The sequence below is a fragment of the Piliocolobus tephrosceles genome, chromosome 14 (assembly GCF_002776525.5).
Source record: "Piliocolobus tephrosceles isolate RC106 chromosome 14, ASM277652v3, whole genome shotgun sequence".
NCBI lineage: Eukaryota > Metazoa > Chordata > Mammalia > Primates > Cercopithecidae > Piliocolobus > Piliocolobus tephrosceles.
This window is the reverse complement of record NC_045447.1, coordinates 90,704,537-90,725,676: the sequence shown is the minus strand read 5'-3', so window position 1 is coordinate 90,725,676 and position 21,140 is coordinate 90,704,537. Positions and strand designations below refer to the sequence as shown.

The window sequence follows — 21,140 nt, the reverse complement described above, 5'->3', positions numbered from 1 at the left end:
ACTTGTGGGGTGGAGGTGAGGTCCCAGGTCCCGACTTGTGGGGTGGAGGTGAGGTCCCAGGTCCCGACTTGGGTGGAGGTGAGGTCCCAGGTCCCAACTCTGTGGGGTGGAGGTGAGGTCCTAGGATGCAGATTCCACACTGAGTAGTAGAGGACAGCAAGATTGGCAAGGCTAAGTGGGGAGTGGGGAATGAGAAAGGAGGCTTGGGTCTAGGCTTGGGGGCCAGGTTCAGAGGGCCTTGTAAGCCCTTCTCTGAAGCCAGATTCTTTCCCTGAAGCAGTGGGAACATTGAAAGGATTTAAACAAGATGGTGGCATCAAGGTTGAGATTGAGAAGGGTATTAGTTATGGTTTGGAGGAGGTAGGGAAGAAGATCATAAACAGAAAGGTCGCAATGTTTCTGCATTAAAAAAAATGAATTTGAACTAAGGCTTTTGTAGTGAGAATGGAGTGGAGAGGATGAGGTACATTTATAGGATTGGATGGCCAACTGGATGGGGAAGAAATGGTGGGAAAGAAAAGAAAGTAAGGGTGAATGCTGGTTTGGGCGCTTGAGTGCCCAGGTGATATGTAGAGACATTCACTAGGATGAGAAATGTATTAGTTAGCTATTGCTGTATAATAAATAATCTCGGGCCTGTGCAGTGGCTCATGTCTGTAATCCCAGCACTTTGGGAGGCCAAGGCAGGAGGATCACTTGAGGCCAGGAGTTGGAGACCATGCCTGACCAACATGGTGAAACCCTGTCTCTCCTAAAAATAAGCCGGGCGTGGTGGTGTGCATCTGTAATCCCAGCTACTCAGGAGGCTCAGGCAGGAGAATCACTTGATCCCAGGAGATAGAGACTGGAGTGAGCTGAGATCACTCCATTGCACTCCAGCCTGGGCAACAGAGCAAGACCCTGTCTCAAAAAATAAATGAATAAAATAAATAATCTCAAAGTTTAGCAGCTTAAAACAACAAACATTGATTATTTCCCAGTGTTTGTATCAGGAATTCAAGAGTGGATTAACTAGATGGTTCTGGGTTAAGGTCTCTTGTTAAGCTGCCATCAAGACATTAGCCAGGGCTGCAGGTGTCTGAAGGCTTGACTTGAGCTGCAGGATCTGCTTCCAAGATGGCTTGTTCACAAGTCTGTTGGCAGAAGGCTTCAGTTCCTTCCTGGGTTTTCACAGGAAGCCTCAGTTCCTTGCCACATGGACTCTCCACAGGGCTGCTTGACTGTCCTTACAACAGGGTAGCTGGTTTCTCCCAGACTGAGAGACCCAAGAGAGAACAAAGCACACAGTGCTTTTTAGGACCTAGCCTTAGAAGTCACCCACCATCCATTCCACCTTATTCTGTTCAGTCCACACTTAAGGGAAGGGAAATTAGGCTCCACCTTTTGAAGCAAGTGTCAAAGAATTTATGGACGCTTTTCAAAGTGGTCACAGAGAAGGTAGGATGTAACGGATTTGCGTAGAGGAAGGTGTAGGATTCGGTTTTGAACATGTTCAGTTTGACATCCCTTTGAGCCATCCTGGTTGTGAACTGTAAACTCACTTCCTAAACAAGTATATGCCCCTCTCCAATGTGAGATTATGCCGTCTAATTTAGTCTTCTCCACAACAAACAAATCTATTGATAGATCTTAAGGTTATAGGAAAAATATTAAAAGAAGCTGGCAGATAGTCTGCAGGCAGGAGGTAGAATTCTCCATGCATCCATCATTCACGGCCAAGGCGTTAATTATTCTCTGAAAAGGAAAGAAGTTGAAATGATAAAAATGTAGGCTTTCCTTCTATTCCTGCTCAGCATTCCTCAAATTTTCATGTTTATAAGCCTCACTGTAAAAAGAAAAAAAAAATTGACATACAAAACCATGTACACTGTATTCAGGGAACAGTTCAAGAAAATGTTTGAGGATCATTGAGCTACAAGTGATGTTTTTGCTCCCTGCAGAATTTTAGAATCTGACCCTGGGTAAGGAGGCTGCATTGTGTCCCTCCCCTCTGAGAACCTGAGAATGTTTGGCTGTGGTTTGTGCGGTTTTGCACCTTCCCCAAAGAAGGTGGTGTCTGGGCGAGTGCTCAGCGCCTATCTTCCTACCGTGTGCGATCAGTTTTCTTTTCCAGCTCTCACCTCCCTCCTTCATCTCTCTTCAGCTGGCTGGCTTCTAAGATGCTTCTCCCTGCCTGGCCACAGTGCTTACCTGTTCTAGGAGGAGAGAGGCCCAGCTGGGTTAGCGAACTGTTGCTAAGAGCCTTCCTTATTTCATGGGCTTGACCCCAGCTTCCTATTGTGGCATCTCCTGTCTTGGGGTCAGCTTGATTCGGCAAAGTGTGAAACTCAGTGCTGCTTCAGTCTCACCTCCTACTTTGAGTAATTTGATAAGTACTCTGGTTCACGGGGTGTCATGTACTGCTGGCTTAATGGAGCAGCCTACTTTATCAGACAAGAACCCTCACGTGGCAGTCCTCCAGCCTGTAGGCTAATTGATATTCTTAACGAGGGAAGACAAGCACCTCATGAAAGGTTTTATTTGTGTTTTCTTTTTTCTTTTTATCTCTGTTTCTAGAGACAGCAACCTTATCAGTCCAGCAGATCTTACTAGACTAGAAGGAAGCCAGGAGAGTTTTAAGGAACTCTGACACAAGGGATATTTCTCTTTATGTAATCATTTCCCCAAAATATATCAGCATAACTGTCAGTGTTTTTCTAAAGAACAATGAACCCCACGTCATGACCTGCTACTTTACTTTTTATGGAGGTATATGTTTTAGTGGCCAATCTTGTAAAAATGGTTATTCCTGAAAAGGGGTGCCACCTGCTGCCGGATATCCGTGTCTGTCAGGAAACATTACCATCTAGAAATGCTCTTGGTTATGTGTGTGCCAGCTCTTGGCTCACTGCTCATTTCCTGTTAAAAAGGACCTAATCTCAGGCAAAGCTAATCCTACAACAACAGTCAAATCCCTCCAGATTCAGATATGTTGAAAGAATACAAGACACAGAACGGGCCTCACTTTGTACCTGTTCTAAGGGCAAGAAGGTGCATTTATGTCCAAAAGTTCTGCACTTGTTGTCCTTCATTCTCTGTCACATACTGCAATTAGCCTTCCATATGAAGAAGTGTAAGTATCAGAAACACACAATCTACGAATATGCGTGGGCTCCATTCTCAAATTGGAGAATTCCATTTCTGTCACCGTCTTTCTCCGTTTGGTGGTATTCAGGATCATTAGAGAAGGTGCACAGACGTAGCATAAATAGCATCAAATCACCTAAGAGCATGTTTCTTTTTATAACTTCCTGGGCTGAGTTGAATGCTTAGCTAATTCACTTCATCTTATTTCCTAAAATCTGAACTTGAGGCTATTTATTTTCCTCTAGGAACTTCTTTAGCTGCTATCACAAGTTTGGATGTGCAGGGCTTTATTGTTTGGTTACTTACACGTGTGTTTTTCAGTCTCCAAACTGTGATTGGAGACTTTTTATGATTGATAACTAGAGGTATGGCCCTGAAGTCAGAGAATATAGTACATGTGATGTTAACTTTTGGTATTTTATGAGACATCGTGTATGGTAAGTTTTGGTGAGTTCAAAAAAAGAAAAAACTGTTTTTATCGACTGCAGATCTCTCCATTAGACCAAGCTATATTACTGCATTGTTCAGATCGGCCATAGTCTTATATATTTCTTTTCAAATTAATTTATAAATTCTTGAGAGGTATATTCAGATTTTCCCCCATGAAATGTATTTTGCCTAATCATTTATTTTCAATTTGTGTTTTACATATTTTGAGGCTATGTTGTTAAGAACACATTGGCTGTCAATTATTGCATCTTCTGAAAAATTATTCCTTGTATCACTAAATAATAACTTTCTTTAGCCTTAATAATGCCTTTTCTGAAGTCTGTTTTGTTGGGCATTAATACTGTAATGCTGGCCAGGTGCCATGGCTCATGCCTGTAATCCCAGCACTTTGGGAGGCCGAGGCAGGCCGATCACCTGAGATCAGGAGTTTGAGACCAGGCTGGCCAACATGGCGAAACCCCATCTCTACTAAAATTACAAAAATTAGCTGTGCATGGTGGCAGGTACCTGTAATCCTAGCTACTTGGGAGGCTGAGGCAGGAGAATCACTTGAACCAGGAGGTGGAGGTTACAGTGAGCCGAGATTGCACCACTGCACTCCAGCCTGGATGACTGTCCCCAAAAATACTAATAATAATGATAAATAATAATAATATTGTAATGCTGTCTTGTGTTTAGTATTTTTCTGTTTTTTTAAAAATACCACTTGCTTGTCAACACTTCTGCATTATTATGTTTTAGATGTTTCTTTTTTAAGCAGAATGGCTATGCAGGGCTTGGTGACATTACCTGCTGTGACAAGGCCAGATCTCAGTGGTTTAACACAACAAAGGTTTAGACATCATTCTTTAACCATTATGACCTCTTTCATGTTATTCTATATTTTTAGTACTTTTATTGCTAATTTTTCTATTTATTGCATCTCCTGGAAATCCCTCAAAGTATTTTTCCCAAGTGTAGTTTATAGGGTTTTTTGATGTGAGCTCATCTTTCAGAGAGTTTTTTTCTTGTTTCTAATTGGATTTCCAGTGAAACTTGCTTGTAGAAGTAAGCACTACCAAGTGGTTTCACATGTGATTCTTTTTTTTTTTTTTTTTGAGACAGAGTCTTGCTCTGTTGCCCAGGCTGGAGTTCAGTGACACAGTCTCGGCTCTCTGCAACCTCTGCCTTCCGGGTTCAAGCAATTCTTCTGCCTCAGCCTCCCAAGTAGCTGGGATTACGGGCATGCACCACCACACCCGGCTAATTTTTGTAGTTTTAGTAGAGATAGGGTTTCACCATCTTGGCCAGGCTGGTCTTGAACTCCTGACCTCATGATCCACCTGCCTCGGCTTCCCAAAGTGGTGGGATTACAGGCGTGAGCCCCTGCGCCTGGCCCACATCTGATTCTTTTGGAACCCTAGGGTCCTAGGTGTTCAGTGATCCTAGATGAATTTTCATCTTAATTTCTTGATTCATTTCTACATCATTCAGGTAATATAAATTGAGACATGAGCAGTCCACAACTAGTGTCTCCAGCTCCTACTGGTTGCTTTTTATTTTCTACCCAAGATTCAAGTAGACTATGCTTTCCAAGGCCAGAGGAGAGAGTTTTTTTTTTCCATCCCCTTTTTGATAAGGGGAAAGTTCCTGAAGGTCCAGAGCCCTCTATAGAAGTTCAGGTCTAGGCTTTTCTTCTATCACCAGGAGGTCCCTTATGCTGTGATACCCTAAGCCCTGTGTCCAGTGCAAGAACCCTGTGTGCTAGCTTTTTATCAGCCTTCTATAATAACTCTTTATTTCTGGCACCTGCGGACTTAATCTTATTTTTTTTAAGCTTGGAAATGTATTATTACTTTTGGGGTATGCTATTTCATATAGCATTTCTTGTATTTTTAATGATACATGGCTTTACACCTTGTAAGACTTAGCCAACACTTCCTAACATCTCTTTTTTAGCAAAGAGGAAAAACCCCTGAGTGAGATTCCAGGGGTTTCTAACTTAAATTTAACAGTATTATTTTATTTTTATTATATTTATTTTTTTCTATATATGTTATTTATTTTATGTAACTTAAATCACTCACCATTTATTTTACCTGAGTGATTTAAGTTTACATATAAAGGTTGAGTATCCCTAGTCCGAAATCTAAAATGCTCCAAAGTTCAAGTTCTTTAGTGCTGACACAACACTCAGAGGAAATGCTCACTGGAGCATTTCAGATTTCAGATCTTCAGAGCGGGGATTCTCAACTATAGTATATAATGCAAATATTCCAAAATCCAAAAAAGTCAGAAAGTGTAAATATTTCTGGTCCCAAGCATTTTGGATAAGGGATACTCAACCTGTACGCTAACGATACAAACATTCCTCTCAAAATAACCTTAATAAAATAAGTCAACCAAAGAAAATGTTAAGTAAATTGGCAAGTGATAGAAGGCTATGACAAAAACCCTAAAGGTGATATATTAGTACTCAATCTTATAGAATACTTAAAAGCATTCAATGTCTTTTCAAGCTTTTTGTTCCTGTTTATTAAAACATGCTTTGATGTTTTAGCAATCCAGACGTGAAGATATTTACTGTCAATATAAATCTGGGCTAAGAATGTGAAAAATTGGTTACCCAAATCAGGAAATAAAATTTTGAGCATAGCATAAGTCAAATATTCCCTTTGAAACAATAAAGGCCAGCTATATAGTAAGAATGGGCTAGATTGTAATGTGGTAACAAATAACTACAATATCGCAGGGCAAAACACAACAAAACTTCATTTCTTGTTTACATTTCCAACAAGCTTTCGTCGAGGCCTCTGCTCATCAGGGACACTCGGGACACAGCCTGGCCGAGCCCCTCCACAGCTCATAAGGTGGGAAGAGGATGTGGCTCCTCACACACTTGCTCCTAAGCCTTCTGCTCAGAAGCAACATCTCTCCCTTCCACTCTTTCTTCATTAGCCAAAGCAAGTCATGTGGCGCATGTCATAACACATTGATCTTCTAACACACATGGTGTTAATGTCACAGTACCATCCAGCAAAGAAACCATGAAGCAGTTTTAATACATCCTCTAGATGGAGACATGTAGCTATTTCAGCCATAGTACAGTCAAACTTCTGCTAACCTCTTGGTTAGCTCCAGTCTGTATAAAGAAACTCAAAATTAAGTAGAGGCTACAGATTGATAAAGTAAAATACAGATCTTTACACTGGACTGGCTTGTTACCTAACAGATCCTGAGAGGCTTCAGTATTGATCATAAAACTGCTGTCCTGCTTAATCACCAACTGCTCAGTTTGGCCACTTCATTTCTGCAAATGTTTATGGGCTTAATGTATGAATGTGGTTGAAGTATTTACAAAGAGCATGACTTGGGTTTCTCTTAGATTTGCTTTTAGGCTATTCTGGCTCAGCTTTCCCTCAGTCCCAGGGGTTTTCTAACATGTCCCTATAGCCTTCTTTTTTGGGGGTGGAGGGGACGGAGTTTCACTCTTGTTGCCCAGGCTGGAGTGCAATGGCATGATCTCGGCTCACGGCAACCTCCGCCTCCCGGGTTCAAGCAGTTGTCCTGCCTCAGCCTCCTGAATAGCTGGGATTATAGGCATGCACCACCACGCCCGGCTGATTTTGTATTTTTGGTAGAGATGGGGTTTCTCCATCTTGGTCAGGCTGTTCTTGAACTCCCAATATCAGGTGACCCACCTGCCTCAGCCTCCCAAAGTGCTGCGATTACAGGTGTGAGCCACCACACCTGGCCTAGCCTTCTTTAATATCCATGAGTTTGTGTGAATCTCTCTCCTTGGGTCATCCATTGATCACAGCCTTCAGCATTTTTCTTCCCCTAGTGCATGCTAACATGGGGGGAAGAAATCTGTGCCTTCTTCACAGGGTCTCTGCTTTGTGTTGAAAAGGCGCACTTAGAGGCAAAGACTCTATTTTCTAACATCAATGAGTTGAGGAGCATTTCTAGGCTCTGTGGAGATTTGTGCAGTAATAAGATTATCTTTTATCTGGGCTAATGCCGAAATTATAGTGACCTTAATTATGATTTGTCCAACCATGACACGTACTTAAATTAAACCACTGCTCCTGGTACTATGTTTTAAGTGGAGGGTATGTAATACCTTAAACTCAGACAGTGCTTTATGACTTACAGAGTACTTTTATTTGTATTGTATTTATTCTCCACAGTCACTATGATGTTGAAATGGTCAACTAATCTTGTCAGAGTTAATCAGTTTGTCGATACTGGCAGCAGAACCACAGCTCAGAACTAAGACCTCATATCCAGGCAGGACTCCTGCAATTATTCCATGATGTTGCCCATAATTCACAATTTAAAAAAAAATCTATTAAACTTAAGCTGATCCTATCTATTTTAAAACCATTGTATTTAGTTTGAGGCCAAGGCCCACATCCTGCGTGCTCTGTCAGGCAGATAAAAATCTGATGTCTTCATTTGTGTTCAAGGTTGACTCTTAGGCAGATAACTAGAAAAATAATGTACATGTGCATTTAGAATATTTCAGGCTCGATAATTCAATCCAACACAGTCAGTGGGAGAACTAAGATTTAAATCCAGCAGCTCTTAATAGCAGCATTTTGCTACTTGACAGGTATGAGACGTTTGATGTCAAGGAGAACACACAGAATGACAAAGATCATTGTAAGGAATTCCAAAAACTGCAGGATCATGGGATACCCAGATATCCATCCCTCTAGGTCCTAGGACTTTCAAAACTGGGGCCTGGTGCAGATCTTCTCTTTGCATACCTCCCCAACCTCTGTTGCTGAATAACATGGTTTGATTCCACCTATCATAACACTATGATCTCTGTTTGGCACAGGTTATCTTATTCCTGCTGATACATTATTGTCTGTCTGACATGCCAACCTCTTGCATGCTCTTTTGCTACCAGGGCATAGGTCTAGTTTTAGAGAACACACAGGGTCAAAGCCACAGAAAGAATGTGAACAAAGAAACTTCCTGATGCTGAGCTTTTGAGGGGGTCTCAGGAGGTGGTGGATAAGTACACAGGCACTTACCTCTATCCAGGAGAGCAGCACTGAGTTCTTGGAGGTAGTGGTCATTGTATCAACTCCAACATTCCAACTCCACCACTAGAATGAGACAGGTCTGGCTTGTTCCTCTATATCCTCGGCACACAGTAGACACTCAATAGATATTTGTTGAATAAATGAAGCAAATGCAGTAATCACTAAGGGTGTAGATTCTTTTCTTTCATCATAGTGCTTTATTTACAGTAGGGGATTTGACTTGCATCCTGGAGAAGTAGGTTAAACTTCCAAGGTTTGGTAGATCCAGCGTTACATAGAGCAAAGACAGGGAGAAGGGAAATAAATTAAGAACTTTAACATAAAGGTTTATCATGTTTAAAATTAGGTTAGTGCCCACATCATAAGGATTCGCCCTAGGTAAATGAAATTATGTGAAACTCACCAAGAAGAAAAATATATTATGGTAAATGGGTACTTACTGAACAAAGGTCCAAGGATGAAAATAAATCAAGAGAAATGTATCGTGAACAGTGGTCAGCTTCTTAGAAGAGCATATAGATTCATCACAATTGTCTTAGGTATTTCCTATTTCCCTACGTTTTTCTTACCAAATTTGCTAATATACATGGTCGTGGGCTCAGCACTGATGAGAAAAAAGAGGTGGGAAATCATGACCAGAGCCATCTTCACCAACATATATTCACAGTGACTCTTTCAATATTCAAAAAAGAAAGAAAAATAACATCAGTCTATGCCTGCTCAGGAGTGTCAGGCACTTTACTTTTGTAGCTTAATCTTTAAACAACCTGGTGAAGTAGGTGGTGTATCCCTAGTTTACAAATGAAAACTGAGATCAACAGAATATGCTCTTTCTCCCTCTGTCCATGGGAATTTAATTAAAATACTCAAATTTACAGAATAAGAGATGTATACAAAGCACATATAATGACCCTGTTGTTAAATATATATATATATATTCCTATTTTTGAGTTTCCCACTTGGTGTGTGTTTACTTAAGTGAGCTAGTAGAAGTGACTTGATGTATGCAAGTGAAATTGGTGTCCATTGTTCTCATTTACCATAACTGCAGAAAGTCTTTAATTTGGGACCAGTTACAGTGGATTCAGTTCCCATCTGTGGTTTATTTTAAGTGAGTTGAAAATGTTATCCTGGACTCTCTGGGTTTCCTTTTCAAAAGAAATGAAGTCCTATACAATTGTTGATGTGCTTTGCTTTGCTTTTTTTGCAGACTACTGCCAGAGGATGTAGGAATGGACATCCCCTTTGAAGAGGGAGTGCTGAGCCCCAGTGCTGCAGACATGAGGCCTGGTGAGAGCAGCATGTGTTCATTTCCTTTGCTGGTATTCTGTATCCCAACGTTTTCATTATTCAGTGAAAGAATTATTTCCTATGCATCTAACTTATGATTTCAGTGATAACAGTGAGAGGAAAAAAAGGAATGTGTGATATGAAGGTGTTAGGTTGCATTTGGTTAATTTAAGAGGTGGCTTGAATACTGATGCTCGGTAGTGTGGGCTGCATTTTATCTCCTAGACCACAGCCTTATCTGCCAGTGTTTTCAGTTCCTGTGATAATTGGCTACTGTATATTGTACCAAATTCTGACTAATATCTAAGTTCCCCACATTTACACGTAATTGTAAGAATGTTTAAAATTGGAAATGTGATATCAAGAATGCTCAGTATCCTAACTATCAAAACCAAAACCAAGACAACAACAACAAAAAACAACCACCCTGCATTTTAGGAGTTTACAACCCAAGGCATACACGAAAAACAATTTAATTTTTCAGTTGCAACTTATATAACTCTCTCTGTGTTCCAGGGTCACTCTCTTATACCAACTCCAGGATCATACCAAGATCCTGAATCATGTATTCTCAGCCAAGCCTACAGTATGGTGGGAAGAGGGAAGGCAATTACATTTGTTTTCTGTTGTAGTATTTGAGATGCATTCTTCAAAATACTAGTCATGTAACAGAATTATTTCTAAATGTTCTATGGCCAAATATGCTTGGTAACCACAGTATGCTTATTTGAATCTTCCAAGTTCACAATGTACTTTTGAATGATAAAGGCACTGAGGCTATGGTTATCTGATATGGTAAGCAGCTAGTCACATGTGGCTATTTAAATTAATTAAAATTAAAAACAGTTGTTTAAAATGCTCTTCTTCAGTTGCACTAGCCTCATTTCAAGTGCTCAATAGCCACATATAGAACCTTTCCATCATCACAAAGAATTCTTTGGGACATCACTGTTCTGCAAATTCCTGAAATATAGAAACTCAGTGTGGAAACTTACTTGTCAATAGAAACTTTTTTCAAGTAATACATAAAACCATTACCTGGAACAGAGTTTGGGTGATGTTCCATTCAGAAAAGAAAAAGCTTAATGACAAGGGAACAGTGCCAATTTCTCTAGGACAAGGCCGGAGTCAGAATTCTGGAGTTGAAGGGTATACCAAATGGTCTTCAAAATACTTCGTGCTTGGGAATCCTGTCATTTCTGGTTTTAGGTGAAGGCAACTAACTGTTTTGTCCTACTCTGCTCTCACACTGAACACTTCTGTGACCGGATGTGTAGGGTTCTGTTTTGTTTTGTTTGTTTTGTTTTTGCCACACACCAAGCAGTTTTCTAATGAACACCAACTGGGTATCCTATAATTCAGTTCTGACACTATCCACCTTAGGAAATGACAAGGGTTTTAAGACCTCTGTGCCTGGAACCAGGGCCAAAGACCAAATATATTTCTTATTATACTACAGTAGGGTATCTCTCTACCTTTGTTTTGTTAGTTTAAGCTTGGTTAAAAATGACTTCTCCAGCTCTGCTTCTATTAAATGAAAGGCAGCTGAGCAGCAAAACACAAACTACAGTGAAAGGAGGGAGCCTACACATAAGATTATCACTTACGTTATAGGAACCAATGTCAAGTGAGATTGGCATAAGAGCTGGTGACTGCTTGGGTGAGTTCCAAGAATGTTACCTGGGAGGATACTTCAGCCAGGTAAAGGGCACTGAAGATTATATACAGAGTTGTCAGGACCTAAAAGAAGTATTTTGGGAGTGTCTGTGTACATGACAAAGTTCTTAACCTAGGAGTAAAGTCAACACAAAGCATTAGAAAATATAGTCGGCCCTCTCTATCCATGGTTCCAAATCCATGGATTCAACCAACCACAGAAGAAAAATATTCAAAGAAAAAAAATCACATCTGTACTGAACATGTACAAACTTTTTTTCCTGGTCATTATTTCTAGACAACAGAGTGCAACAGCTATTTACTTTGTATTAGGTATTATTCTAGAGATGATTTAAAGTATACAGAAGGATGTGCATGGGTCATGTGTCAACACTACACCATTTTATATCAGGGACTTGAGCATCTGTACATTTTGGTTTCTACCAGGGGTCCTGGAATCAATCCCTTATGGATATCAAGGGACAACTGTATATGTAAGCTTAACTGTTTTTCATATGCAACATACCCCGTGAAAATTTAATTCAATTATTATAGCAATTTCAAGTTTTCAACTTGAACAGGGAAATTCTAAAAACTAGTTACCTACCCATTTAGCAATAGCTCCTACTTCCTGTTTCTACATGGCCAAGGCTGAGGGGGTTGGGAGGGTCCAGTTACTGAGGGCTGCTTTCAAGAAGGGTTTCTAAATCTCATACAAAGATTTCTATCAGGTCTGCTTTTGCTGAAAGGACTTGAAAAACGTTTTCCACTGGGCCCAAACCCCCTCTTGGCAGCCACGTATTGTATAGGTTAAGTATCCCTTACTTAAATGCTTGGACCAGAGTGTTTCAGATGTTGGATTTTTTCAGATTTTGGAATATTTGGATTATACTTACTGGTTGAACATCCCAAATTCAAAATTCTGAAATCCAAAATGCTCCGGTGAGTATTTCCTTGACGCATCATGTTGGCACTCAAAAAGTTTCAGATTCCTTGAGCATTTGGGATTTTGAAATTTTGGATTTAGATTGCTCCTCTGGTTTAATACTTGATGTTGCTGTTCTCTTTCTTCTTTAGAACCTCCTAATTCTCTGGATCTTAATGGCACTCATCCTCGGAGAATCAAGCTCACAGCCCCAAATATCAATCTTTCTCTGGACCAAAGTGAAGGATCTATTCTCTCTGATGATAACTTAGACAGTCCAGATGAAATTGACATCAATGTGGATGAACTTGATACCCCCGATGAAGCAGATTCTTTTGAGTACACTGGCCATGGTAAGTCACTAAGTTGGCAAGGCCAAAGTTAAATGCTAAATAAGTAAAAGATTTTCTAATAGACCTCACATTTTTGTGCCAGTGGATCCTTTTTGTGATTTCTAGAAGCTTCTGTTTTTATTTCAGGTCATAGGTGGCCATGATTGACAGTTTGGAGCTTGATAGAGAACGTGTGGTTCACAGAGGTCATACATAACCATTGCTCTTTATTCACCCCTACTCTGTGCTAGCATTTATGCTAGGCACGGGGGCTGAGGGAAGACTGTTACATGCTGTGTTGTAAGAAACCCGGGGCTGGGTTTGCAGAGGAAGAGAATTTAATCCAGACGATAAAATTTGAAGAAGAGAAATCAGAGCTTGACAATTTCTTATATAAGTTCCCACTATCTGCAAAGTTCTGTTCCCCAGACCCTTACATGACTGACTCCTTCTCTGTATTCAGATGTTAATCAGATGTCACCTCCTCAGAGAGGTCTTCCTTGTCCTCTGTAATCAAAGGTGCATCCCACTTCCCTACTCCCACCACCTAGTCACTCTCTGTCCCCGTGTTCATTGTGTTTTCCATGTATCACTAATTCAAATTGTATTATTTAACTATTTGTTTGCATCTTTATTGTCTTTCTCTTACCAGTCGAATCTATGCTCCATGAGAGCAAGGACTTTATATCTGATCCTGCATCTCCAATAAAGTAGGAAGGAAGAAGGGATGGTTTAGGGGGAGTGGGAGAAATGATAAAAAGGAAGATAATTAAAAGTTGTCAGATCATCCAAGACTCACACCCCTGATATGAACATCAGTCTTTAGTTCTTTCTCTTGCTCTATGAAATTTGGTTTAAGAAATATGTACAGATATAAAACATTTGCTTTTTTTTTTTTAATGGCATTATGTAGTTTCTGTTTCAGTATTAGCCAGGGTGGAATTCTCCGAAGTTACAATGCTTGAAAGTGAAAGCGAGTGAGTCTGCGACACAGATATTGCTTTTATTCATTTTAAGAATTCACGCAATCTTAAAAGTAATACGGTGCCATAATTAAGTGATGGCCTGACTTTTAGAGATGTGCTAATTCTAGCAGTTCCACTCCTGAAGAGCGTAATTAGAAAAGTCACCAAATTAGCTAATTCTTTCAACCAGTGGTCATTGAGCTGACGTGAGCAGTGCAGTTCAGACTCTACCTTGACAGAGCTTAAGGCTTTATTTCTTCAAAAAGGAAATGGCTAAACAACTTGTTTTATAGTCTATTATGCTTAAGTAGAAATTTTTTTTTCCATAAGTTATTGGGGTCCAGGTGATATTTGGTTACATGCTTAAGTTCTTTAGTGTAAGTAGAGATTTTATATTGCATTTTTATCAAGTGTGAATTTCTATAGTTATCCGGGTAGTTGATTCTGTAGGTTGAAATACACAAATAGGAGGTGAAAGAAGGTCTGGAATTTGTATTATTTCCTCTCATCCCAGAGAGTCTTCAGCAGCTCCTCTATCCGTCCCAGTTGCCCCTACCAGCTCCCACTCTTTTCCTGCTAATATATTGACAAAATCCCACAGAAGACTGTGGCATGATCCTACCGGCCCCTCCCTCACCTCCGTATTTGCTTCTCTGTTGCCAGGAGAACTTTGTCACGCCACATCTGAACCTTTTATTTTTATACATAGTAAAACTGTCAAGCAAAGCACTGGTGGCTGAGCAAGCTGGTAATTAACACTGCCACTTGCTGACATGGCTCTTTTAATGTAGTTGACATAGCTGTGTTGAAAGAACCAGTTTAATGGCCATAACCCTGCTTTTAGGTCTTGAATGCAAAGGACAGAATTGTAAAGTAAGTTGAATTTTTACATCTACCCTAATTTTCAAATGAAAAGTATACAGTCAGAGGTTCTAAACAAAAACATGAAACTTTGAAAACACAAAGTACGCCTGAATAGCTGTATTTTGTAAACATGAGGACACGGATAAGTGACTGTATAAGAGGGCTGGATTATAAACATGTTTTAGTTCTGAAGTATGAAATAAATATTGAAGGCAGCCTGTTTCTTAGGTTTCTCGTGGCAGCATTTTGAACTAGGCATATACATTCTAAACAAAATAGGTGTTTTTAAGGTATAGCTTTTCAAAACCATTTGGGCCATAATTTATTTTCTTTTAATGAATACTTTTTCATTTATATTATATTTTTCACGTATGTATTTTCATTATATATTTTTCATTTTATATTATATATTTTTACTATATATTTCTCATTTATATATTTTTCTTTCTATATTATATACCTCATTATATTATATATTTCATTATCTAGTTTTCATTTATTTCATTTTATAGACGAGAACACTGAAGCACAGAGAAGTTAAGTAATTTGCCTAAGGTCACACAGCTCATTGTTGTCCTTAGCTCCTGGCCCAGGCTGCTTCCCAGTGAATATGCTAACAATGAATGGAAAAAAGGTCTGTTACTAGATTGGGCTTACATACTTGAAGCCAAACGTGATAGCTCTTGCTCACATTTAGGCCTCTTTTTATCCAGTTTTCCTGACTTGAGGACTCTAAAAAAAACAACAACAACAACAACAACAACAAACCGTAAGAGTTACTTACCAAATGCCTGAAGGTTTTTCAGGCCTTTACCTGTTTTATTCAGTAGCTGATGACCAAATGCCTCCGCCAGGGTTTTTGTTCACAATGCAATTTTGCTTGTGGAAAATTTGTGAAGCTCACTATCAAATATACTCAACTGGTCATCCCTTTCAAGCAATTTTCTTTAACAGTTGTGTCCAAATGTTGGGAAATATAAGTTAAGGTACTGTGAAATAATTAAGGTTTGATGTCCTTTCATATTTACAAAGTACCAAAAATATCAAAAACACGCAGCTAATGATGGACTTGGGAGGTCGTTCTTTCATATTAAGAAAGATTTGGCTGGGCGCGGTGGCTCAAGCCTGTAATTCCAGCACTTTGGGAGGCCAAGACGGGCGGATCACAAGGTCAGGAGATTGAGACCATCCTGGCTAACACAGTGAAACCCCGTCTCTACTAAAAAATACAAAAAACTAGCCAGGCGAGGTGGCGGGCGCCTGTAGTCCCAGCTACTCGGGAGGCTGAGGCAGGAGAATGGCGTGAACCCGGGAGGCGGAGCTTGCAGTGAGCCGAGATCCGGCCACTGCACTCCAGCCTGGGCGACAGAGAGAGACTCCATCTCAAAAAAAAAAAAAAAAAAAAAAGATTTGAGTTTTTTTTTTTTTTTAATACTTTAATTTACTAATCCTAGAAACATATCCAAAGGTCAGGAAAAATAATAACTCATTTCTGTTTCCCAAACCAACAACAAAATTATTTTTACCACCATTCAGATCTTCAGAAAGGTATTTTATAAGGGAAGTGAAAAAATGATAAATTTTAGCCTGAATATTTCTGATAAGAATGTTATAAGAAATCCTCGTGTGCTCTTATATTTTTCCTTCTTAGGCTCCCAAGTGATGGTTAGTGACCCCTTCTGAAAGACCTTTTTAAATATTAGCCTCTAATGGCAGTTTTCTCTTTTCATAAGGCACCCCAACATCATTTCCAGATAATCAGGGTGTCACTTCATTGAACTTCCCCATCCATGATTTTCTATTATTTTCAGTCTACAGGCAACCAGCTTATAAAATCAATTTTCCATTTTAACTCTATATATAAATTAATCAAGTGCTAAGCTTATTTTGTTTTATTCGTAAGCAGCCTTATGCCATAATGGTGTTGTCTGAAAGGAGGATTTTTCATTGTATTTTGTTTGCTAATATTTTTCCCTCAAATTAACTGCCTGCTTGCTGTTTGTCATCAAAAAAATTCTAAAGACTTTTTAACAGTATATAGGATATCTTTCGTATAACCAGAAAAGCTTCTAGGAGTACTCACATTAACAAGTGCAAGATTGTGATACAGAAAGCTGTCACAAATGCATGTGCCACCTGGAAGGCCACAGCTGACGTCATCATTGGTTAGTCCATAATGAACACCAACAGTGCATCCCCCACTATAGTCTGTGTAACATAGACCATTCAGGGGCTTGTGTGCTATATCATCTCAAAAAGACACAAGCAAATGTTCAAGTTGACTTCTCCCCTGTGTGCAAGGTTTTAATAGACTCTAGCAGTCACTGGGAAGAAAAACTCATTGTTGAGAAAAGGAGACAAAAAAAAAAGTATTTCTTAGTGAAGAAGCATGAGACCAAAAATTAAATGTGGGGAACATCAGGATAGAGAATTAAATGAGACCTGAATATTCTTGCAAACAGTGGGAAAATGAAGGCTGTGGAGAGGTTGGTAATTTATAGTTAGAACAAAAGAATTATGAAGATCAGGAGGGTTTTGCTAACTCCAGAAAGTCGGTAAAGCTATCTTTACTTCTTACTAGCTTGTATTGTTGACTTCTAGAAATGAAAAACTTAAGAAAACTTAATGTACCCCTAGCTCTTAGATAACGTTTTTCCTCATTTACATCAGCCAGAAGAGGAAGGGAAGGAGGAACACTAGCAACTTGCCAGCTTCTACTCTCTGAAACGTTAGGCGTTACACCCCATAAAAACATTCAGCCCTGGACTTTTACACTAAAACGAGCAATAATGCTATCTTTATAGGAAAATGCTGATAGCAGTGCGTGTGTGTACACATATATACTTTTAACGTAGAGATGTCCTTTCTTACTATGATACCATAATCAAAAACCATTAAAAAAAAGTTAACAGACTTAACTACATAAAAATATTACATTTCTATTTGGCAGGAAAAGATAGATATTAGTTTAAAAGCTAAGCATGGGGTAAGCACAAGGCAAAAAAAAAAAATTGCAACATACAACAAAGTTCTGTACAAAAATTCCAACTAGGTTACAGTGAGCTGAATCACACCACTGCACTCCAGCCTGGGCGACTGAGCAAGACTCCACCTCCAGAAACAAAACAAAACAAACAAAAACCTCCAGCTAGTTCATAAGGACCACAATAGGAAAGGGGCTTAAAAGGTACCTCCTTGTCAGTAAGAGAGATATAAATAGCCAATAAACAGTGAAAAGCGTTTACCTTCTTTAATAATTAAAGAAATTCAAATTAATGTGATGATTTCCTCTTGAATTGTCAAGGGTTGAAAACTTTGATAGCCTATCGTGTTCTTGGCAATGGGGGGAATCCAGCCCTCTCATATATTGTGGTGTAGCATATTCAAGGGCAAAATCGTCCCCAAGACTTCAAGTGGTTGTACCTGCTGACCCAGCACTTCATTGCTAGAAAGTTCCCCTATAGCAGTATGTGTACAAATAAGGTAAGACTCCTTCACACAGATGCTTACTGAAGCAAATTCTTTATAAAGAAACAACAGAAAGAAATAAAACTGTATTTCATCACTATGGGATTGGTAAACTGTAAGACATCAGCAAAATGGAATACTTGAGGGCTACTCTTAAAAATGAGCAGGATTTATATTTACTTAGACAAAAAGACTATTCTATGTATCTATCTATCTATCTATCTATCTATCTATCTATCTATCTATCTATCTATATTTAAAGACAGGCCCACACTCTGTCACCTAGGCTGGAGTGCACTGACGTAATCTCAGCCCACTGCCACCTCGACCACCCAGGCTCAGGTGACCCTCCTACCTTAGCCTCCTGAGTAGCTGGGACTACAGGCATGTGCCACCATACCCAGCTAATTGGTCTATTTTTTTTGTAGAGATGAGGTTTTGCCATTTTTCCCAGGCTGGTCTCAAACCTGTACTGTTTTAATAGATAGGAACAAATTATACAACAATCTGTATAGAACATGCAGAATATATAGAATAATCATACTTTTTGAAAAATAAATGTGTCAGTGTATGTGCAGAGGAAGAATAATACACATCGCACAGTAATAGATGAGTGGCATTGGCGGTTTTCATGAAGCATTTGTGTATTTCCGGTACTTTCATTATGGTGTTTTACTTTTTAAAAATTAATGAACTTTATTCTTTAGAGCAACTTTAGGTTCACAGCAAATTGGAGCGGAAAGTACAGAGTCTTCCTGTACCCTGTTTCTCTACACACATTCACCCTCCTTCACTATCTACATCCCTTTCCAAGTGGTTCATTTGTTACAGTTGATGAACCTGCATTGACACATCATTTTCACCCAAGGTCCATAGTTTACATGAGGGGTTCAGTTTGTGTTCTGCATTCTATGGGTTTAGCAAATGTATAGTGGCAGCATGTATCCACCATTGTAGTATCATACAGAATCGTTTTTCTGCCTTAATTCTCTGTGCTCTGCCTAATCCTCCCTTTCCCCCAACCCCTAGCAATCACTGATGCTTTTACTGCTCCATAGTTTTGCCTCTTCCAGAATCCTTGTAGTTGACCTCATACAATATGTAGCTTTTTCAGACTGGCTTCCTTCACTTATGCAATTAAGGTTCCTCCATATCCTTTCATAGTTTGACAGACCATTTTTTTTAATGCTGAATAATATTCCATTGTCTGGACAAATCACAGGTTATTTTCCATTTACCTACTGAAGGACATCTTGGTTGCTTCCAAGTTTTGCCAATTATGAATAAAGCTGCTAAAATCATACATGTGAAGCCTTTTATGTACGCATATATTTTCAATGCATTTGGGTAATTACCAAGGAGTATGATTGCTAGATTTTAAGGTAAGAGTATACTTAATTGTATAAGAAACTGCCAAACTGTTCCAAAGTGGCTGGACCATTTTGCATTCCTACCAGCAATGAATGCGAGTTCCTGTTGCTTTTCATTCTCATCAGCATTTGGTGTCAGGGTTTTGGATTTGGGTCATTCTAATAGCTATGTAGTGGTATCTTGCTATTGTTTTAATTTGAAAATCTCTAATGATACATGATATTGAACATCTTTTCACATGCTTACCTGTCACCTGTATATCATCTTTGTGAGCTACCTGCCTACGTCTTTTGCCTATTTTCTAACCGTTGAGTTTTTTTTGTTTTGTGTGTGTGTGTGTGTGTGTGTGTGTGTGTGTTTTTGTTTTTTTGTTTTTTTTTTTTTGAGACAGAGTCTCGTGCTGTTGCCAGGCTGGAGTGCAGTGACGTAATCTTGGCTTACTGCAACCTCTGCCTCCTGGGTTCAAGCGATTCCCCTGCCTCAGCCTCCCAAGTAGCTGGGATTACAGATGTGCGCAACCATGCCCAGCTAATGTTTTGTATTTTAGTAGAAATGGGGTTTCACCATGTTGGCCAGGATGGTCTTGATCTCCTGACCTCGTGATCCACCCATCTCAGCCTCCCAAAGTGCTGGGATTACAGGCATGAGCCACCGTGCCCGGCCTTATTGTTGACTATTAAGCATTCTTTGTATATTTTGGATAACAGTCCTCATCAGATATGTGTTTTGCAAATATTTTCTCCCAGTCTGCAGCTTATCTTCTTATTCTCATTCTCTTGATTTTTCTTTTATATAGAAGTTTTAATTTTAATGAAGTCCACCTTATCAATTATTTCTTTCATGGATCATGCCTTTGGTGTTGTATCTAAAAAGTCATCTTTGCACCCAAGGCCAATTACATTTTCTCTACTAAAAGTTTTATAATTTTGAATTTTACATTTAGGTCTTTGATCCATTTTGAATTAACCTTTGTGAAGGATCAAAGGCCTGGGTCCAGATTCATTATTTTACAGGTGGATGCCCAGTTATTCTAGCACTATTTGTTGAAAAGACTATCTTTGCTTGGCTGTATTGCCTTTGCTCCTTGTCAAAGATTAGTTGACTATATTTATGTGGTATGTGTTTTACTAAAACCGTAATAAAGAGTGTAGTATACAATTTTTTTTTTTTTTTTTTTTTTGAGACAGAGTCTCACTCTGTCTCCCAGGCTGGAGTGCAGTGGCGCTCGGCTTGTTATGCCCAGACCGTTTGTTCCCCAAAGAAGACCACCAGAGTCCAGAGTCAAAGCCAAGCGGCAAGGATCTTATACTGCAAGTTCGAACTTGGTCCCTCCATTCCACAGCAGATAAGAGGGCCTCGAACAATGCGTGCGCTCGCTTTTTATAGCCCGATGTAAACAGGATTTGTTACAGAGGAACAAGGGAATTCTTTAGGTTACAGCATTATAATTACAGTTGGTTAACATATTAAGTTATACAATTAGCAGTTTTCTATTGGTTCCCGCGCTTTCAGTAAAACCACAAACGGCTGCGTCCTTATCAGGGATTTTTCCAGGTGGGGCTTTTTTTTCTAAAATTGAGATATATGGTGGGACGTGTTTGTACTGGGCTCAGGAAATTGAGAGCTATATGGTGTTTGTACTGGGCATTACTGGGCC

General features: G+C 39.4%; 1 protein-coding gene across 5 annotated transcripts in view; it reads left to right on the top strand.

Moving 5' to 3' along the window:
- The window catches only part of PRUNE2 (prune homolog 2 with BCH domain), a 302,755-nt gene that overhangs the window by 239,196 nt on the left and 42,419 nt on the right, over positions 1–21,140 (top strand). For all 5 annotated transcript variants that reach the window (XR_002731829.1, XM_023213314.2, XM_023213316.1 and 2 more), the window contains 2 exons: positions 9,823–9,902; positions 12,636–12,836. Coding sequence is in view for 4 of the 5 variants with exons in the window: in XM_023213314.2 (XP_023069082.1) it covers positions 9,823–9,902; positions 12,636–12,836 (281 nt within the window). In the remaining variant the exon portion in view is untranslated. The remainder of the gene's footprint in view (positions 1–9,822; positions 9,903–12,635; positions 12,837–21,140) is intronic.